This window comes from Chiloscyllium plagiosum, unplaced genomic scaffold, assembly GCF_037043375.1.
Source record: "Chiloscyllium plagiosum isolate Xiang-an unplaced genomic scaffold, Cpla_swu_hap1 HiC_scaffold_7, whole genome shotgun sequence".
Lineage (NCBI taxonomy): Eukaryota > Metazoa > Chordata > Chondrichthyes > Orectolobiformes > Hemiscylliidae > Chiloscyllium > Chiloscyllium plagiosum.
This window is the reverse complement of record NW_028270145.1, coordinates 84,709,158-84,727,861: the sequence shown is the minus strand read 5'-3', so window position 1 is coordinate 84,727,861 and position 18,704 is coordinate 84,709,158. Positions and strand designations below refer to the sequence as shown.

The 18,704-nt window shown below is 40.5% G+C and overlaps 1 protein-coding gene across 1 annotated transcript in view; it reads left to right on the top strand.

Annotated features, from left to right (window-relative positions):
- LOC122551725 (low-density lipoprotein receptor-related protein 1-like) overlaps positions 1-18,704 on the top strand; it is a 1,910,187-nt gene that overhangs the window by 888,306 nt on the left and 1,003,177 nt on the right. Inside the window, exon 9 of the mRNA XM_043694091.2 lies at positions 9,440-9,629. Coding sequence (XP_043550026.2) covers positions 9,440-9,629 — 190 coding nt within the window. The remainder of the gene's footprint in view (positions 1-9,439; positions 9,630-18,704) is intronic.

The window sequence follows — 18,704 nt, the reverse complement described above, 5'->3', positions numbered from 1 at the left end:
ATCTGTGTCAACCATGTGTTACATTGGTACCTTGTTCAGAACACTTTATGCTGCATCAGGTAGTTTTGTGAGCTTTACAACTTTCAAACGTACAGTACCTCTACACATTCATAACAGTCACAAAATTTCTGAATAAGTTGCTTAAAATAAACAACGGCACATAGAGGAACAACTGTGGGTTGGGTGAAACCTATAGCACTGAGTAAGTTAATATTCCCTTGCCACAAAGAAAAGCTATGTGTCTTGGGTTTCTGCCCCACCAGCTGGCTTAGCATTTGTCCTGAGTACAATGCTGTCACCTCAGTTTTAATGATGTTCTTTATGTACAATCTCAGTGGACCAGCTGGGCATTTCAGCCTGCATTTTATTATGCTCTTTTGTTTGTGTGTGATGTCACAAGAAACAATTTAACAGATTTACTGGTAACTGCAGCAAATTAGATTTGATGTGAAGCATTTTTCTATCCACCACTTAATATGCTTGCCAAGAAAGTAGATTTGTTCCTGAATGCAAACACAAAGCCATGTTGAAAGTGATGAGCAAGGAGACCCAGCAAAATTGGTGATCTTCGGTCATCAACCAGTATGCTGCAACATCATTTTATGCTCCAAAAAGGGGAATGAAAATCACGTCACTGAATCAACTGAGGCAGGGAAGAGATTCGACAGTGCATGCATAGGGGCTGACACTGGCGCATAGATTATAAGTGCTTTTAAATTAACCTGTTTGGGTATGTTATGACATGCTTCCATGGAAGGTGGAACTTAAACCTGGACCTTCTGGTCTAGACATGGATTGCTGCATTGTAGCACAAATAGTTTATAATCTCAATCAAGAAGAGGTTTCATGCTTCTATTCCAGGTTCAATTTTTTTATTTGCTTTTTGCTAGTAGCCTCAATTGATCCTTAAAAAGACCATTGGTTTTAGTTGCTATGAGCCTGAAATAAGGTCAGGAATGTGTACTAAATTTTGGATGCAAGGTTTTCATGAAAGATCGGAAAGGAAAGTAAAAGGGCTGTCAGTCTTGATTAGTGCAAACATTGCAGGGGTGGAGAAAAAGGTTATTCTGGAGGGTGTAAAGTCTGAACCTTTACAAAGGTCCAGGCTCAAATGTAATAAGACTGGCAAAGGCATAGGATTGTAAAATTCTCAAAATAATTTTACGTTACAATGTTTCAAAATCACAAGGGTATGAATTGCACACGAATAACAGAAGAACAGGTGAATAAGCTGGCACAAGACACATAGAATCCCTAAAATGTGAAAACAGGCCATTTGGTCCAACAAGTCCACACCAACCCTCCAAAAAAAAATTCCACCCACACCATTACTCTACACTTCTCCAGATTAATGTACCTAGTCTACACATCCCTGAACATTATGGGCAATTTAACATGGTCAGTTCACTTAACCTGCACATCTTTGGACTGAAGGAGGAAACCGGAGCACCCAGAGGAAACCAACGCAGACACAGGGAGAATGTGCAAACTCCACACAGACAGTCACCTGAAGCTGAAATTGAACCTGGGTCCTTCACACTATGAGGCAGCAGTGTTGACCATTGAGTCACCAGGCCACATTAATGAAAATAAAACCTCAAACGTATTTCTTACACTCCAATTGAAGCCTAATTTAGTAAATAATCTGCAGAAGCCAAAATCTTCCAGTTCATTTTCACAACAGGGCAATTGACCTCCTTCATACAGCTTTTTATCATATTTAAATTTTTGAGATCAAAGGTTTACACCTTTGATAATATTTGCAAAGCTGTATTATCCACAAAATGCCCCTTTACTTTTCAGCCTTTTCTTTAATAAAGAAAGATAAAGAAATGTTGGCCTCTTTTATCCAGGTCTTCTACTTTTAACCTACAGAAATTGTGACACTTATCTCTAGCTTTCTGCTTCAAGACACCCAGGAGAGGAAGAAAGATTAGATGTTCCTTAAATGGTGCTCACAGTAACCCAGTCCCTATTCACACTTTGAACATTTATCAGATACTCAGGAAAAGGGTGCAACATTTGACTTGTTTTCCTACGTCCAGTAATACATTGAGGAACCAAGGAATTGTCATCCTTTCACATCTCCTTCTGTACATCTGCTCAAAACCTATGACTATCAAAGGTTGGTTACTATCCTGCATAGTCAGCTCTGTGAGTGGGCAAAGATCACATCATGAACTGAGAATAGCTCCAAAATGATTTTTTTGTCAGTAACAATATTTGCAAACACTCCAAATGTTGATAAGAATTACTCAGATGGATTTTTCACAATGTATCAAATTTCTACTTTCCTAATCATATAGAAATCAGAAGTTCCATGGTTCTCTTAATTTCCTGTAAGTGCCTTGACGATCTCAGATATTGATATATTGGAATGCATTCTGGCCCTTTTATAATTACAGTCTTCTAGGTAGTTGTATATAATCTTCCCTATGACATTCTGAATTGAGGTGAATTGGCAATTACTATTTTCCATTCACATAATCCTTATGTGCAACAAGTGAGGAAATTCAACCATGACCAAATTGACTTAACATACAATCTCATAGCATAACAAACAATTATCAACATAATGTGCTCCAAAAGTCGAACAATTGCATGGTTATTTTTGAGCCTTTTAGTTCATATTAGATGGAGAGAGGCCCAGAATATTTTGCATAGAGAAAGAAATAACAGAGGTATCATTACATGAGTGGGGCACTCTAATATCTAACAGGAAAGATTAGCAGAAGTAAATTTGCAAGGAAATTACAGACAAGTAGTAATAAGGGACATTAATTATTCTAATATAGACTGGGAAAGTAATGTTATAAATCAAAGAAGGAAGAAAGTTTCTGAAGTGTGCTCAGGATTTTACATATATTTATATATAATGTATCGAAAAATGCACATATAAGCCCAATTCTGGAGAATAAGGTGGATGAGAATAAGGTTTAGGTTCACCAAAGAGAGAAGACAAGGAAAAATATAGTCCAAATATTAAATTGGAGAAAGGAGTAATGTTCGAGCTGCCAGGGTGAATGATGTTCAATGACAATGAGGGCAACTTACTCTTTCATCATAAAGAGGAGATGAGTCGGATCCAATTACGGTTTATTCCCATAGTTGGGTAAATAGATGTTGGGTCGGAAGATAAGACAATCAAGACCAGAGATTTCTGAACAATGAAAGAACAATTAAAACCACACCTTCTGAACAATTAAATAAATAAAGTGCAAGTTCTTAAAGCAGAAAAAAAGGTGGCTATTTCAATTTTAGGACGTAGGAGATTATAATCAATAAGTGAGCACATAATACCAAAATGGTGCAATATGTATCATGGAGAAAAGAGTAATACTACAAATCAATATAGATAGACTGATCAGGATGGGTTGAACAGTAGCAAATGGAATTTAATCCATATATGTGTAAAGAGATGTGGTTTGGGAGGACTGACAACACAAGCAGATTTTGTTGAAAAATAGAAACTCAGCAAGTACAGAGGATCAGAGGTATCTTCATGTCTATGTACATAATTTATTGAGGCAGCAGCATGAGTAGATAAGATCGTAAAGAAGGCAGATGGGATTCTTGTCTTTACTAGTCAAGGCACTGAATACAAGAGCAAGGAGTTATGATCGAGCTGTATAGAATGTTTGTTAGTTCACAGTTGGAGTATTGTGTGTAGTTCTGGTTGCCACATCATAGGAAGGATGTGATTACACTAAATATTGCAGAAGAGATTCACCAGGATGTTGCTTGAGCTGAAGTATTTCAGCTATGAGGAAGACACGTTGGCTTGCTTTTGTTAGAGCAGAGAAGGTTATCTGATTGAAGTGTGTAAAATTATGAGGAGTGTAGATAGGGTACAATATGAGAAACCGTTTTTATTGAGTAGAGGGATCACTAACCAAATGGTTCACTTTTAACTTGAGGAGCAGAAGATATAAAGAGGATTTGAGGGTGTTTTTCTCAACCAGAGCTTGTAGCTATCTGGAATCCCCTGCTAAGAAGGGTAAGGCTGGACCCTCAATATAATCAAGAACTATTTAGATGAATGCTTGAAATGTGCACTGTTTAAGGGATTCAGCTCATGATGCATTGTAAACAACAAACGTTGAAGATCACAGGAGATCAGAGAACATCCATGGAGAGACAGATCAAGCTAGCATTTCAAGTCTAGATGACTCTTCATCAGAGCTGAACTGAAGTGTGGAGAGGACAGCATTTATGCTATAGTTTGTGGGGGAGGATGTGAAGGTGATGGGTGTAGGGTGCTGGTGGAGAAAAAATGTTGATTGTTCAGATTAAGTGATTGGAATGTGAGAATGGCAGAACAATGGTGTGTAGAACTGCCAGACATGAAAGAACAGACAGTCCCACTGGGATGGTGGGGAGGTGAGAGAGGGCATGATGACAGAATGTCACAAGCTAAAAGAAAGGGAAGAAACGGGAGTTGGTTCACAATTGAAGGTCTTGAACACAATATTAAGTCCAGAAGGCAGAAAAGTGTCTAGTCGGCAGATAGGATGGTGTTCCTCCAGTTTGTGTTGTGATTCACTGGAACACTGCGGCATACCAGGGACAGATGTTGGCATGTGAGCAGAACGCTGTGTTAAAATGACCAGCTATGGGAAGGTCGGCATTATGCTTGCACACGGACTGGAGGAGTTCTGCAAAGCTGTCATTTAGAGCCCAAGTGCTCTAAAATGGGATTAGCGTAGAAGGATGTTTGCTGTGGTGCACCAACATGACAGACTAATGCACCTTGTCTTGTACTCTGAAGTCAAAGAGTGAGTATAAGCCAGACTTGGCAGATAACATGAAAGGGAATTCAAAAGTCCTAAAGGCATATATGAGTAGTGAATGTATAGTAAAGGGATGTACAAGACTGATAAGCAGTCGAACAGTCATTTCATAGGGAAACAATAGGAACTAAATGAAAACTTTGCAGTTCTCATTTTAAAAAGAAGAAAATGCTGACAACATCATAGTGAAAAAAGAGCTAGTTCTGATTCTGGGTAGACTAAAATTGCGAATGTTTAGACAGACTGTCTGTGCTTAAAGGTTCATGAGTCATCAGGACTAATTATAATGCATTGGAGGATGCTGAGGCAAGTAAGGATGCATAATGTGGAGGCATTGATCATAATCTACCAATCCTCCCTTTTTTAGAGGATGTGTTGCCAGAGGGTTGGACAACTGCAAATATTATATCCATGTTCAAGGAAAGAGGTGAAGAAAAGTTTTTTTTAAAATGAGCTCAATATTTGGTCTTTCAAAGCCCAAGTTTCTTCCTGCAACTCCATTTTGCAGATTGATTTAGGGCAATTATTAGAATACTTTCCGTCCAATTGTCAGAGATTGGTGCTGAGGCATTGTGACCGAAAATTCAATCCCAGTTTCCTTTGGACATCATTGCTGGAAGTATATTTTAAATATTTTGCTGCTGACAGTAATTAATCATAAATTCTAGTTACTGAGAACATGTGAGAAAGGTACCTATGCACAAATTATGCACTTTGAAGAAACAAGCAAATCTGTAAAGTCATTTTTCTTCCTCCGAACTGCATGATTGACTCCAATAACCAGCTGTGCAATTCTGTAATTTAAAAGGATTTTTAAATTCACTTGGCTAAGGCATTGTAACTTAATGTTGAGGTTAACAATCTGCTCAAGGGATTCAGCTGATAATGTACTGAAAACAACAAATGCCGAAGATCACAGCAGATCAGAGAGCATCCGTAGAGAGAGATCAAGCTAACGTTTCGAGTCTAGATGAATCTTCATCAGAGCTGAACTGAAGTGTGGAGAGGACAGCATTTATGCTATAGTTTGTGGGGGGGGGGAGGTGGGGGAGGGTGTGAGAGTGGTGGGTGTAGGGTGCTGTTGGAGAAAAGATGTTGATAGTTCAGATTAAGTGATCGGAATGTGAGAATGGCAGAACAATGGTGTGTCGAACTGCCAGACTTGAAAGAACAGACAATCCCACTGGGATGGTGGGGAGGAGAGAGAGGACATGATGACAGAATATAACAAGCTAAAAGAAAGGTAAGAAATGGGAATTAGTTCACAACTGAAGGTCTAGAACTCAGTATTAAGTCCAAAGTGTCTAGTCAGAGGATGGATGCTGTTCCTCCAGTTTGCACCGTGATTCACTGGAACACTGCAGCATGCCAAGGATGTGGACTGGCTACGGGAAGGTCGGTATCATGCTTGCACAGAATGGAGGTGTTCTGCAAAGCTGTCATCCGGTCTGTGTTTGGTTTCTCCAATGTAGAGTCGGCCACATTGGGTGCAGCGAGTACAATAGACAAGATTAAAGGAGGTACAGGTGAAATGCTGCTTCACCTGGAAAGACTACTTAGGTCCTTGGATGGTGAGCAGGGAGGTGGTGAATGTGCAGTGTTGCACCTTCTGCAGTTACATGGGAAGGTGCAATGAGGAGGAGGGTTGCTGTTGGTCATTGTGGAATGGACTAGGCTGTCCCAGAAGGAACAATATCTGTGAAATGCAAACAGGAAGAGTGCGGGCAAGATGGATTTTCTGGAGGTCACATTCTGCTGGAGTTGTCTGAAATGGTAGAGAATGATCCTTTGAGCGTGATGAAAAGTGAGGACAGGGGAACCTGATAATGCTGATGTGAGTGATGGGAAGGGGCAAGGGCAGAAGCACGGGTGATAGGTCAGATACAATTGACCCTGTCAATCACAGTAGATGGGAAACCACAGTTATGGAAGAAGCAAGACATTTCAGCAGCATTGTTTCAGAAGGTAGCATCATCCAAACAGATGCGATGTAGATGAAGGAACTCAAAAAATGGAGTTTTGCAGGATATGGGTGTGACAAGCTATCGTGAAGCTAGCTATGAGTCTCTGGCTTTGTAATGGATGACACTGGGCAGTTTATTTCCTGAAATGGAGACTGAGAAAGGGAAAGAAAGGGAATTGTCGGTAATGTGACTGATTGTGATTACCATCAGGAATTGATTGCCTGAGGTGACGGTTGAATTTGGATGACCACAATCACAACTTTGAGTTTTTCCTTATGCTCCATTTGTGGAGAAAGTGGTTTCAACTTTCCTGGTCTGTACTTAAGCAGTTGAAAGTTGTCCAGACTTTCCACGGCAGGTTGAAACCTTAGACCTCAAAACCCATGCCTGTTGCCATATTGCAATTGATGAAAGCTGCAGTCAATCAGGAGATGTGTTATGAGAGAGGTGGGCATTGGTCTGTTCATAAAGTGTGAAGTGTCCTCCAGCAGGGACCGCAGGATAGGCATTTCTGAAATCTGATCGAAAACTGTACACCGATAACATGGATCTGTTTAATACTTCCCCATTGCTGTTACCTTTATGCTGTTATTGTTAATTTCAAATGTTTCACATGATATGGAACTTGGACTCATTTTGAATGACAAGGACTGTAGGGTAGAAATTCAAAAGGAGAAAGACAAGTTAGTGGAATAAATAGACAAGTGGCAGATGGAATTCCATGCCATGAAATGTGAAGTGATTAATTTGTTTAGAAGAACACGGAGAGACAAAATTAAATAACAAGATGTTTGCTGACATTAATGATCTGAACTATCTAATGACTGAGGGTGCTCACCTTTGATTACTTCCAAATGCAAATGCACATGCCTGCAATATTAAGCTGATTTTCTAAAAACAAAATATAAACTCTACCATGTTTAAAATTCCTACTTCATTAAAAATTTTCTTTGTATACTTTGTAATTTTCATTTTGCATTGTTAAGTATTTAGGTATTTCTCAATCTTTCTCAAATGAATTTGAGATAGTGCAGCAAAGGAGCATGCTCCTGGGTGTTAATAGCATAGCTTACATAGAATCAGACTATTCTAACGCATGCTTGTGACAGAAACATTTGAATCTAGCCCTTCTGGTCCAGAGCTAGTGACACTGTCACTGCATCACTAGATACATGTGCTTATGTGCATATACATTCAGATTTCTTTGCTCCTGTTTCTCCTTGAGAATTGTATTTTTATTTCATAGTTGCACTGATCAGAATTCAATTCGCCTTGTTCCAGGCCTGAATATATTGAATAAAAATATCCATTTGTACATTAATCTTTGGCATCACAGGTTGAGAAAGCAGCTAATAAAGCATACAGTATACTTTACTTTAACACTGAAAGCTAAAGAGCAAGGAGGTGATTTTAAAGTCATGCAAAACACTGGTACAGCCTCAACTTTGGTATTAAGGCCAGTCTAAGGTTACATACTATACAAAATTTTTCAAGGTGTTGGAGAAGATTCAGAAGAATGTTTTCAGGGATGAGGGAACCATTTGGTCCTGTAAGAAAGGAAAACTGCCATCGTTATCTGGTCTGGCCTACATGTGACTCCAGACCCTCAGAAGTGTAGTTGATTCTTATTTGCCCTCTGAAATGGTCCTCAGATCAAAGGACAAAAAAAATTGGTAATCAGTGTTGGCCCAGCCAACAACAGCCACATCCCATGAATGAGTTCAAAGAAAAATTCAGTTATATAGTTAGATTGGAGAAATTGAGAGAAGATTTGATAGAGGCATTCAAAATCACGACCGTAAAGAGGTCAAAATTGTTTCTATTGGAATATTAAAAGTGAGAGGGTACGGGGTTAAGACAATTGTCAAAAGATGCAATGGAGACAAAAGGAAAACTTTCTCATGCTGTGAGTGGTTAAGATTTGGAATATGAGGCCTGATAGTGTTTTGGAAACAGGTTTAACTGAGAAACTTGAGATAGAATTAGATTATTATTTGAAACGAAAGCAAGTGCCTAGTTATGGGTAATTAGTAGCAGGTGAATTATTCATTTAGAGTACTGGTACAGATACCACAGACTGAATGGCCTCCTTCTAAAAAATACTTATTCTGTGATTCTGTGAAATATAGTTATACATTTTAAACTTTACAAGCAGCAGAAACTAGACATAACTGATGATTAGTCTAACTTTAATTTAAAAATTCTCAGGTTTTAGAATAAAACATGCAGATACAGATGAGATTTAAGAGTTGACCTTGAAATCATTTACACGAGAACAGCGGAACAACATAGATGACTAACACAGCTAGACATCAGCCTTCCCAAATGTAACTGGCAAATTAATTCTTGCATGATAATTAAGTTAAAAATCTCACAACACCAGGTTAAAGTCCCACAGGTTTAATTGGAAGCACTAGCTTTCGGAGCGCCGCTCCTTCATCAGGTGGTTGTGTCTATGGTGCTCTGAAAGCTCGTGCTTCCAATTAAACCTTTTGGACTATAATCTGGTGTTGTGTAATTTTTAACTTTGTACACCCCAGTCCAACACTGGCATCTCCTTATCATGGTAATTATTATGTATGTAAAAGGTATGCTACTAATCTGAAAGATGCCTGAATTATTATCTTAGAAATTATGCACTGATAATTTAGCAGATGACAATACTAAGCTATTTTTTATTTGCAGGTTAGACATCTTTACAGTTTGGCAGTGTTCGAAAACTTCATTTATGCCATCAACTTAGATAATTTCACTGCTAAGTACAAATTAAGCGTCACTAAAATAAACAGATTCAATGGTACAGATATGGAAACACTTGCAAAACTAGAGAACGGCAAAGTTCTACACGTCTACCACAAACTAAGGCAACCACCAGGTAAGATATTGTATTTGGAAATACTTTTATTGGGTGATTTGTATGCAGCAGTTGTTCGCTTTTGCAGTTCTCCAACATTTTTTAGAATAATTTGTAATGTGCTTTGCTTCCAGGCCTTCAGCATAAATCCGTGTTTGGTACAATGAGTGGCGATATCCTCTGAGTATTTTTAAGTACCTCCCATGAAATAAGTGTTAGTGTCAGTGCAACTCCCGGTGGATATGAATCCCTAACATAACCACCACTACTTCACTATTAATTAGGAATTCTGTTCAAAAATGCAAAAAATGAAAATGCTGAATTTTCACTGGTTACTACACTGAAAAGAACTGTAGAGCAAGGAAGATTGAAAAGTTTTCTATCCTCACTAAAATATATTTCAAGTATGTGTGAAAAAGTTTGCTCCTACCTTTCCAAGATGAAATTTGCATGACAGATAAGATCTAGCAGAAATGTTCAAAATGACCTAATGACTCAGCGGTTAGCACTGCTGCCTCACAGCACCAGAGACCTGGGTTCAATTCCAGCCTTAGGTGAATGTCTGTGTGGATTTTTCACGTTGTTTCCATGTCTTTGTGGGTTTCTCCTGGGTGCATGAATTTCTTCCCACAATTCAAAGGTGTGTTGGCCATGTTAAATTGTGTTGTGGTGTCCAGGGATGTGTAGAGTAGGTAGATTAATCATGTTAAATGACATTGATGACCCCATGTATTGTCAGAGAAGCAGCAATGTTGTGGCATTAGGTATTTGCTATATTTGTATTGCTGTAATAGAGATAAAAGCACTGATACAGTGACTGAAGTATTAGTCACTCCCTTTATAGACAGCACATGGTGCAATTTATGTCTCTGCTAACCAAGCTTTTCAATGGATTCCAGTTGAGTTGGCAATGGCCAAGGTCTCTGTAACTCATCCAATACCTCCCAATGCTATACCCTCCAATGCTACCGCAGCACCCCCCCCCCCCCCCCTCACCACCACCACTCCAAAGTGGCAACACAAGAAACAGCTCTGATGATCTGGAGACTGTGGAGTTGGATCATCTTAACAAATGCCAGAATGACTTAGGTTGCTTGGTGATGTAGCTGGCAAAGCCAATTTGATGTTAATGTTTGCTGATGTTCCAGTACTTTTTTTGATCACCTGTCAATTCAAACATGAAACACTGGAATTGTTGAGCACAGGTGATGGTTCCAGCATTAATACTGAGATTGTATCCATCAATGTTCCCCAACACAGACTCCAAATAAATATGATGGACCAGAGGAAAGCAATTAATTTGCAAAGCACCAGAGGGCATCTGCACCTTGGCAAGTGTATTTCAGGCTTCTGGATCACCAACACTGCTAAGAAATTCAGCATCTGCAGCTCATTTGGGGACCTGGGTCTGTTTGACAGAAACAAAAACACTGAGTTGTAAACAATTGTGGGCAGCCAACAAAATCCACTTAAAACACGTGGAGGATTGGAATGGACATCATTAGGTGAATTGTAATTGAGATTATGTTGCATATTTTGAATAGAAATTTATCTGTTGCCCCTTCCTGCTATTTATAATGGATGCCTTCCACACCAAATTAGCAGTGGTGCAACAAGTGCCGCACATAGAAGATAAACCTGCTGTCAATTGTATGGGACACTTTTTCCTGGCATTCTATGCAGATTCCTAGCAGGCTCCAGGCTCCACAGGTAACAATTAATTAGTGGCCTGCTTTGCGATTCTACAGGAGCCTTTGGCCACCATAGAACGACATGTAATGAATAGCTTATTAAAATAAAAAGTCATGAGAAACAAGGATACACCCCCAAGGCTGTTCAGGGCTGCACATCCCCTCCAACCGTAGATATGATAAATTGGATTTTACACTGTGCTTTGTTCTCTGCAGTCACCATATGCACCCCCCTCAACAATAACACATCAGTTGGGAGGATTAATTGGTCCAGAGTGAGATACCCTCACCCCCACCATCACCACCACTTTGGGAAGAATGCCACCTCAGAGACCTGCTGAGCAATTTGTTTGGCCAGCAACTTTATAATTCCAGCTGTGGCCTCTGTTCAGTCAGGTTTGAGTAGTGCCACTGTTGGGATTACAGCTAGTGCCCCAAAAAAGGAGGGGGTTATGGTGAACAGATTGAAAGTATGATTGGGATATTAATGAGGCCTACCTGTCAGGCAGTGGTTGGATTAGGGGAAGTAAGAAGGGCCAGATTTTTAACATCATGCAGGAGTATTAAAACAGGAAGTACCATGTCCCATACTCCTGCTAATATGCTCCCCCGACATGTTTATTTTGTTCTTAAAATTTTATTTAAGTTTCGTTTACTGCAATTATCTTTGACGTGGCATATTTCAAAATGATTTCAGGAAGTCTAAGTACTATGTGTCCGTAGCATATGTAACATTCTGATAATTGCTGCCTTAAAGAGCTGTTAGTTAATCTGCTCCCAGCAATGCTGTGGGGAACAATGGCCAATACAAGCAGTGCCCAGAATTAATGTACAAGAGCCCTAGGATATAAAACTTCTGAGCTGTTATGGGGAGGTTGTGATGTTAAAGAGAGGTAAGCATCCAGCAGGTTCAGCTCTTGGGTGGGAGGCTCTCAATCTTGTAAGGAAGTCATCAATAGAGTTAGTTTCCCACCTGTATTGGGTTTATAAACATCCTCAAAATTGAGACTGAGGCATAAAGTGGTCTTTTCCTGGCCATTGAATGGCCATTTAAATGCCTCAATTGGAATAAGGATAGGAAATGGAATTTCAGAATCCCTTTGCTCTCCCCCCACCCCCACCCCCAGCCCAAAACAATCTATAAGAAAATCCACTGATGGGTGCTTGCAAAAATTCTTCACCAGAAGAAAGAACAGACAATATAGTCTTCTCTTTGACAAACAGAACACATCAACAACAGACTTCTAAAAGCTCAGCTTTTGTAAATTTATCATTCTGTCAATTCACACACCATTTAACATGCACCAAAAACATTCTGAAAAGAGAGAAATGTGGAAAATTCCTGAATGGAAGGAAAATCAAGATTGCACAAACTATAATGCTTGAGATCTGAATATTAACTGAAATTTCCAATTTACAGAATTTTTAAAATTCATTCACAGAATGTGGATATCATTGGCCTGACCAATATTTATTGTCCATCTCTAATTGCCCAGAGTCAAGCACATTGCTGTGGGTCTGAAGTTACATTTAGGCCAAATCAGCAGAGACCATTTCCTCCGTAACTCCCTCGTTAGGTCCACGACCCCACCAACCCACCCTCTACTCCTGGCACCTTCCCTTGCCACCACAAGAGATGTAAAACTTACACCCATATCTCCCGCCTCACCTCCATCCCAGGCCTCAAAGGATCCTTCCACATCTGGCAGAGATTTTCCTGCACGTCCAAACACCTCATCTACTGTGGCCCTTGCTCCCGATGTGGTCTCTACATTGGGGAGACAGGACTCCAACTTGCGGAATGATTCAGAGAACATCTCTGGGACACATGCACCCAACAACCCAACCATCCTATGGCCAACCACTTCAATTTCCCCTCCCACTCCACCAAGGAAGTGCAAGTTCTGGGCCTTGTCCACCAACAAATCTAAGCCATCCGACACCCTGAGGAGGAAATCCTTATCTTCCACTTGGGACCCTCCAATTACATTACAGCCATGTTGATTTCACCAGTTTCCTCATCTTCCCTCCCCTACCTTATCCTAGATGTAACCCTCCAAATTTGCACCGCCCTCTTGAACTGTTCTACTTGTCCATCTTCCTTCCCACCTATCTGCCCCACCCTCTGCTCTGACCGATCACAATCAACCCCCACCTTCATCTACCTATCGCCTTCCAAGCTACCTTCCCCGCCAGCCCCATCCCTCTCCCATTTATCTCTCAGGCCACTTTACCCTCACATTCCTGATGAAGGGCTTGTGCCTAAACATCAATTCTCCTGCCTCTAGGATGCTGCCTGACTTGCTGCATTTTTCCAGCACCACACATTTTGACACTGATCTCCAGCACCTGTAGTCCTCACTTTCTCCTTTTTGGCCAGAACAGTTAAGAACAACAGATTTCCTTCCCTAAAATATATACATAAATGATCAATAACGATTTCATGGTCTTTGTTAGACTCTAATCCCATATTTTTAAAATATTGAATTCAAATTCCACCATCTGCCACGACAGGATTTGAACCCAGATTTCCAGTACATTAGCTGGGTCTCTGGATTAATAGTCTTGTAATAAAATCACAAGGCCCTTGCCTCCTTAGAATGATGGTTATCTGAACAGAAGTATTTGAACATATAGTTGACACTGTTTAAAACACATTATTCATTGGAAATACAATCAGGAAGCGAAATAAAAATAACTTTGATCATAAGGTCTGAATCTCTCTCTCAGATTGCCCATGTCATTTCTGTGTCCCTGATGTATGTTCAGACCAACTCTCTGCCCTTCCTATATCATTCATGGCCATGCATCCAGTATGCACGATGTACAATTATCAGGGATTACCTGCAATATTAATGGAAAAGGTATTACTTTTGTTGAGGAAAAAAAACACACCACTTGACATTTAAGAAAAGCATTCTCATCAGTTGCCTGGGTATCCTAATGCACAGAGTGTCATTGGAGCAGTGCATATTGAAGTTTGCTGGTTGGAATCTGTGGAATCCAAGTTGCAATGTTTCTGTTGGAAATGCCTGGGAAATTGAAGATTCCGGTTGGCAATTCTCCTGTGTCCGGAACTGTCCAAACAAAAATGCTTGAAGATTTGAGAACTTGAAAGGTTCAGCTCCCTTCAAGTAGAATTGCTTTTATTTGTCATTTCTACCATATAAAATGGAAAGAGTAAAAAGTGTTCCTCCAGTACCAAAGGAGTTGCGTAGGCAGCACAAACTACACAATCGTACTTGACATAAAGTGCATAAGAAGTGCAAAACATGCAAGTTATAGTGTAATAGAAGAATAATAAATAATAGACGTTTTTCAAGCAATAATACAAAAGAATTTCAGATTGGAAAGAGTCTGATTATACTGTGTTAAGGAGTCTGATAGCTTGGGAGAAAGTGATGACTTGTTGCACAGTTTGGCCATGAGAGACCATATGCTCTGGTATCTTCTACTAGGTGGCAGGAGGGAGAAGAGTTGCTCAGGAGAAGTTAGACAGTTAAAAAACCTGGCCTAACTTTAGGGTAAGTTGGTAAGTGGACCACACCAGCACCCCCCAACTTAATGCACACCATCCAAATTACACCTTCCCTGACCCTTATAACCCCATGAGAAGGATTTTCCAGGACCAAAGCAACACCACCTCAAAAATAACTTGCTGGCCCTAAACCTCATCCTCTATGCCAGACCAGCTGCCCCGACAACCATCACCCTACTCATTGTACTCCACTTGATAGCTGCTCCCGCCAGCCCTGGAAGCACTACCATCCCAACTGACCCCCAACACGACCCCTACTACTACATTCCTAACACCTATTTCCACTTCACCCGGAACTACCCTGCAGCCAGCCTGACACCCAACCTCATGAAACCTAAACCATCTCGTCCCTCAAAGACAGCCTTGATGCACCCAAACATCTCATCACTCACCCCAACTCTGACCTATCTTAAACATAAGACCAGAAGAAATAGGAACAGGAATAAGCCATTCGGCTCATCAAGCCTGCTACAGCATTCAACAGGATTACGATTGATCCGACATTCCCCGGGTCCACTTTCCTGAAAATTCCCTGTAACCTTAATTCCGGACTGATCAAGAATCTATCTATCTCAACCTTAACTACACACAAGGACTCTGCCCCTACAGCTCTCTGCAGGAGTTCCAAAGAATCTTAACCCTCTGTGAAATGAAATTTCTAGTTATTTCCATTTTTAATTGGCACCCCTACATTATCAGACCATGCCTTCTGGTCCTAGACTCTCTCAACAGGGAAAATTTCCTCTCAGTCTTTACTCTGTCAAGCCACTTAAGAATCCTATACGTTTCAATGAGATGAATATAGAGCATAGACCACAGGACAGTACAAGCCCTTCAGCCTTTGCTGCTGTCCAACCTTATATCCTGCTCTAAAATCAAACTAGCCTACATACCCTCCATTGTACTATCTTCCATGCGTATATCCAAGAGTTACTTAAATGTCCCTAATGTATCTGACTCTACTAGCATCACTGGCAGTGCATTCCACGCACCCAGCATTCGCTGTGGAAAGACCCGACTTCTGACATCTCCCTGAAACCTTCCTCCAATCATCGTAAAATTATGCCCCCTCATGATAGCCATTTCTGCCCTGGGAAAATGTCTCGGGCTATCCATTGTATCTATGCCTGTCCTCATCTTGTACATCTCTATCAAGTCACCTCTCATCCTTCTTCGCTTCAATGAAAAAAGCCCTAGCTCATTCAACCTTGCTTCATCAGACTTGCCCTCCAGTCCAGTCAGCATCATGATCAATCTCCTCTGCACCATCTCTAAAGATTCCACATCCTTCCTATAATGAGGTGACAAGAACTGAGCACAATATTCCAAGCGTGGTCTAACCAGGGCTCTAAAGAGCTGCAGCATAACATTGTGGCTCTTAAACTCAATCCCCCTGCTAATGAAAGCCAACACACCATATGCCTTCTTAACAACTCTATCAACTTGGGTGGAAACTTGAAGGGATCTATGGACATGGATCCTAAGATCCCTCTCTTCCTCCACACTGCCAAGAACCCTGCTTTTAACCCTGTATTCTGCACTCAAGTTCAACCTTCCAAAGTGAATCACTTCATACTTTTTTAGGTTGAACTCCATCGCCATTTATCATCCTAGCTTTGCATCCTTTCAATGGCCTGTTGCAACCTACAACAGCCCTCCAAACTATCCACCATTCCACCAACGTTCGTGTCATCAGCAAACTTACTAACCCACCCTTCCACTTCCTCATCCAAGTCATTTATAAAAATCACAAAAAGCAGAGGTCCCAGAACCAATCCCTGCAGACCACCACTGGTCACCAAGCTCCAGGCTGAATACTTTCCAACGACTACCACCCTCTGTCCTCTGTGGGCCAGCTAATTCTGCACCCAGACAGCCAGATTTCCCTGTATCCTGTGCCTCCTTACTTTTTGAATGAGCCTACTGTGAACAACCATATAAAATGCCATGGTAAGATTCATGTACACCACATCCACAGCTCTACCTTCATCAATGTGTTTTGTCATATCCTCAAAGAATTCAATAAGGTTTGCGAGGCATGACCTGCCCCTCACAAAGCCATGCTGACTATTTCTAATCAAGCTATGGTTTTCCAAATAATCATAAATCCGGTCTTTCAGAATCCTCTTCAATAATTTGCCCACCACAATGTAGTTCCCAGGAATATCCCTATTCCCTTTCTTGAACAAGGGAATAATATTTGCTGCTCTCCAATCATCTGGCACTACTCCAGTGGACAGTGAGGCTGCAAAGATCATCACCAAAGACTTAGCAATTGCTTCTCTCGCTTCCTGTAGTAACCTTGGGTATATCCCGTCTGGCTCAGGGACATATCTATCCTTATGTTTTTCAAAGTTTTAAGCACATTCTTTTTCTTAACATCAACCTGTTCGAGCATATCAGTTTGTTTCATGCTGTCCTCACAAACGTCAAGGTCCCTTTAAGTAGTGAAAACTGAAGTGAAGTGTTCATTAAGGACCTCCTCTGACTCCAGGTACAAGTTTCCTCCACTATTCCTGATTGGCCCTGCCCACACTCTGACCATCCTCTTGTAACTCACATAAGTGTAGAATGCCTTAGGGTTTTCCTTAACGCGAAAACTTTTTCATGCCTCCTTCTAGCTCTCTGAAGTCCTTCCTTCAGTTCTTCAGTTCCTTCCTAGCTACCTTGTAACCCTCTAGAGCCCTCTCTGATCCATGCCTCCTCAACATGAAGTAAGCTTCCTTGACTAGATGTTCCACTTCTCTTGTCACCCAAGGTACTTTCACCCTACCATCCCTTCCTTGCCTCAGTGGGACAAACCTGTCCAGCACTATCAGCAGGTGCTTCCTAAACAACCTCCACATTTCTGTTGTGCATTTCCCTGAGAACATCTGTTCCCAATCTAAGCACCCCAGTTCCTGCCTCATATCATTGTAATTCCCTCTTGCCCAATTAAATACTGTCCCAGACTGAATTGAATGAAATGACTAGAAATGTGGAGCTCAGTATTCATGTAAATAAATGAGTTAAATGAAAATCTGACTGAGAGTGTCTCTCCTTTAAATATCCAGGCCATTGTTTCTGAGAGGAAGGAGATGAATTGTGGCATGACATTTTGTAATATTTCTCTTTGTGTTATGCTGCTTTCTTCTCTGGAAAACCACTAATGAATGTGATTAAATGAATAATGCTGATCATTGTACGGGGTAATTTCTTTAAAAAGGACAGGTCCTTACGATTAATAATGTGCTTTCATAGGAATTTCAAAACTCTGTACCACCAAGTAAAGTTAGAGTCGTAGAGACATACAGCATAGAAACACTCTTTAGTCCAACCATCCATGCTGACAATAACCCCAAACTAAACTAGTCCCACCACCCTGCTCCCGGGCCATACCCCTCCAAACCTTTCCTATTCATTGACTTTATCCAAGTGTCTGTGAACATTTCTTTGCCTCCATTTAAAATGGAGATCCCAAGATGGAAGGATGGGTGTGCATTTGTGCGCTTTGCATTCCTGAACTCCAGAAAGGCCAGACAATCTGACATTGATTTAGAAATATAGAGGAAAAGCAAGTCTCCTCCAAAAACAAAACTAGGTGTGGGCACTCTCACACCAAAAGACATCTCCACACTGAAATAAAAATTAATTTCAGTTTGAATTGCAAATTACACTGATTTCTCTTTCTTTAAAAAAAAACTTTTAAGTTACTGCAAAATCAATGCTGAACATCCTTTAAATTTACAACAAAAAATAATCTTCAGAATTCCAAGCTACTCTCACATTTTGCTATGAATTTATACTGGAGGAAAATCCTTAAATGTGATCACCGCTCAGACTGCAGAAAGCATCAAATATCACTGCTTAACCCTAAATGACAGCATC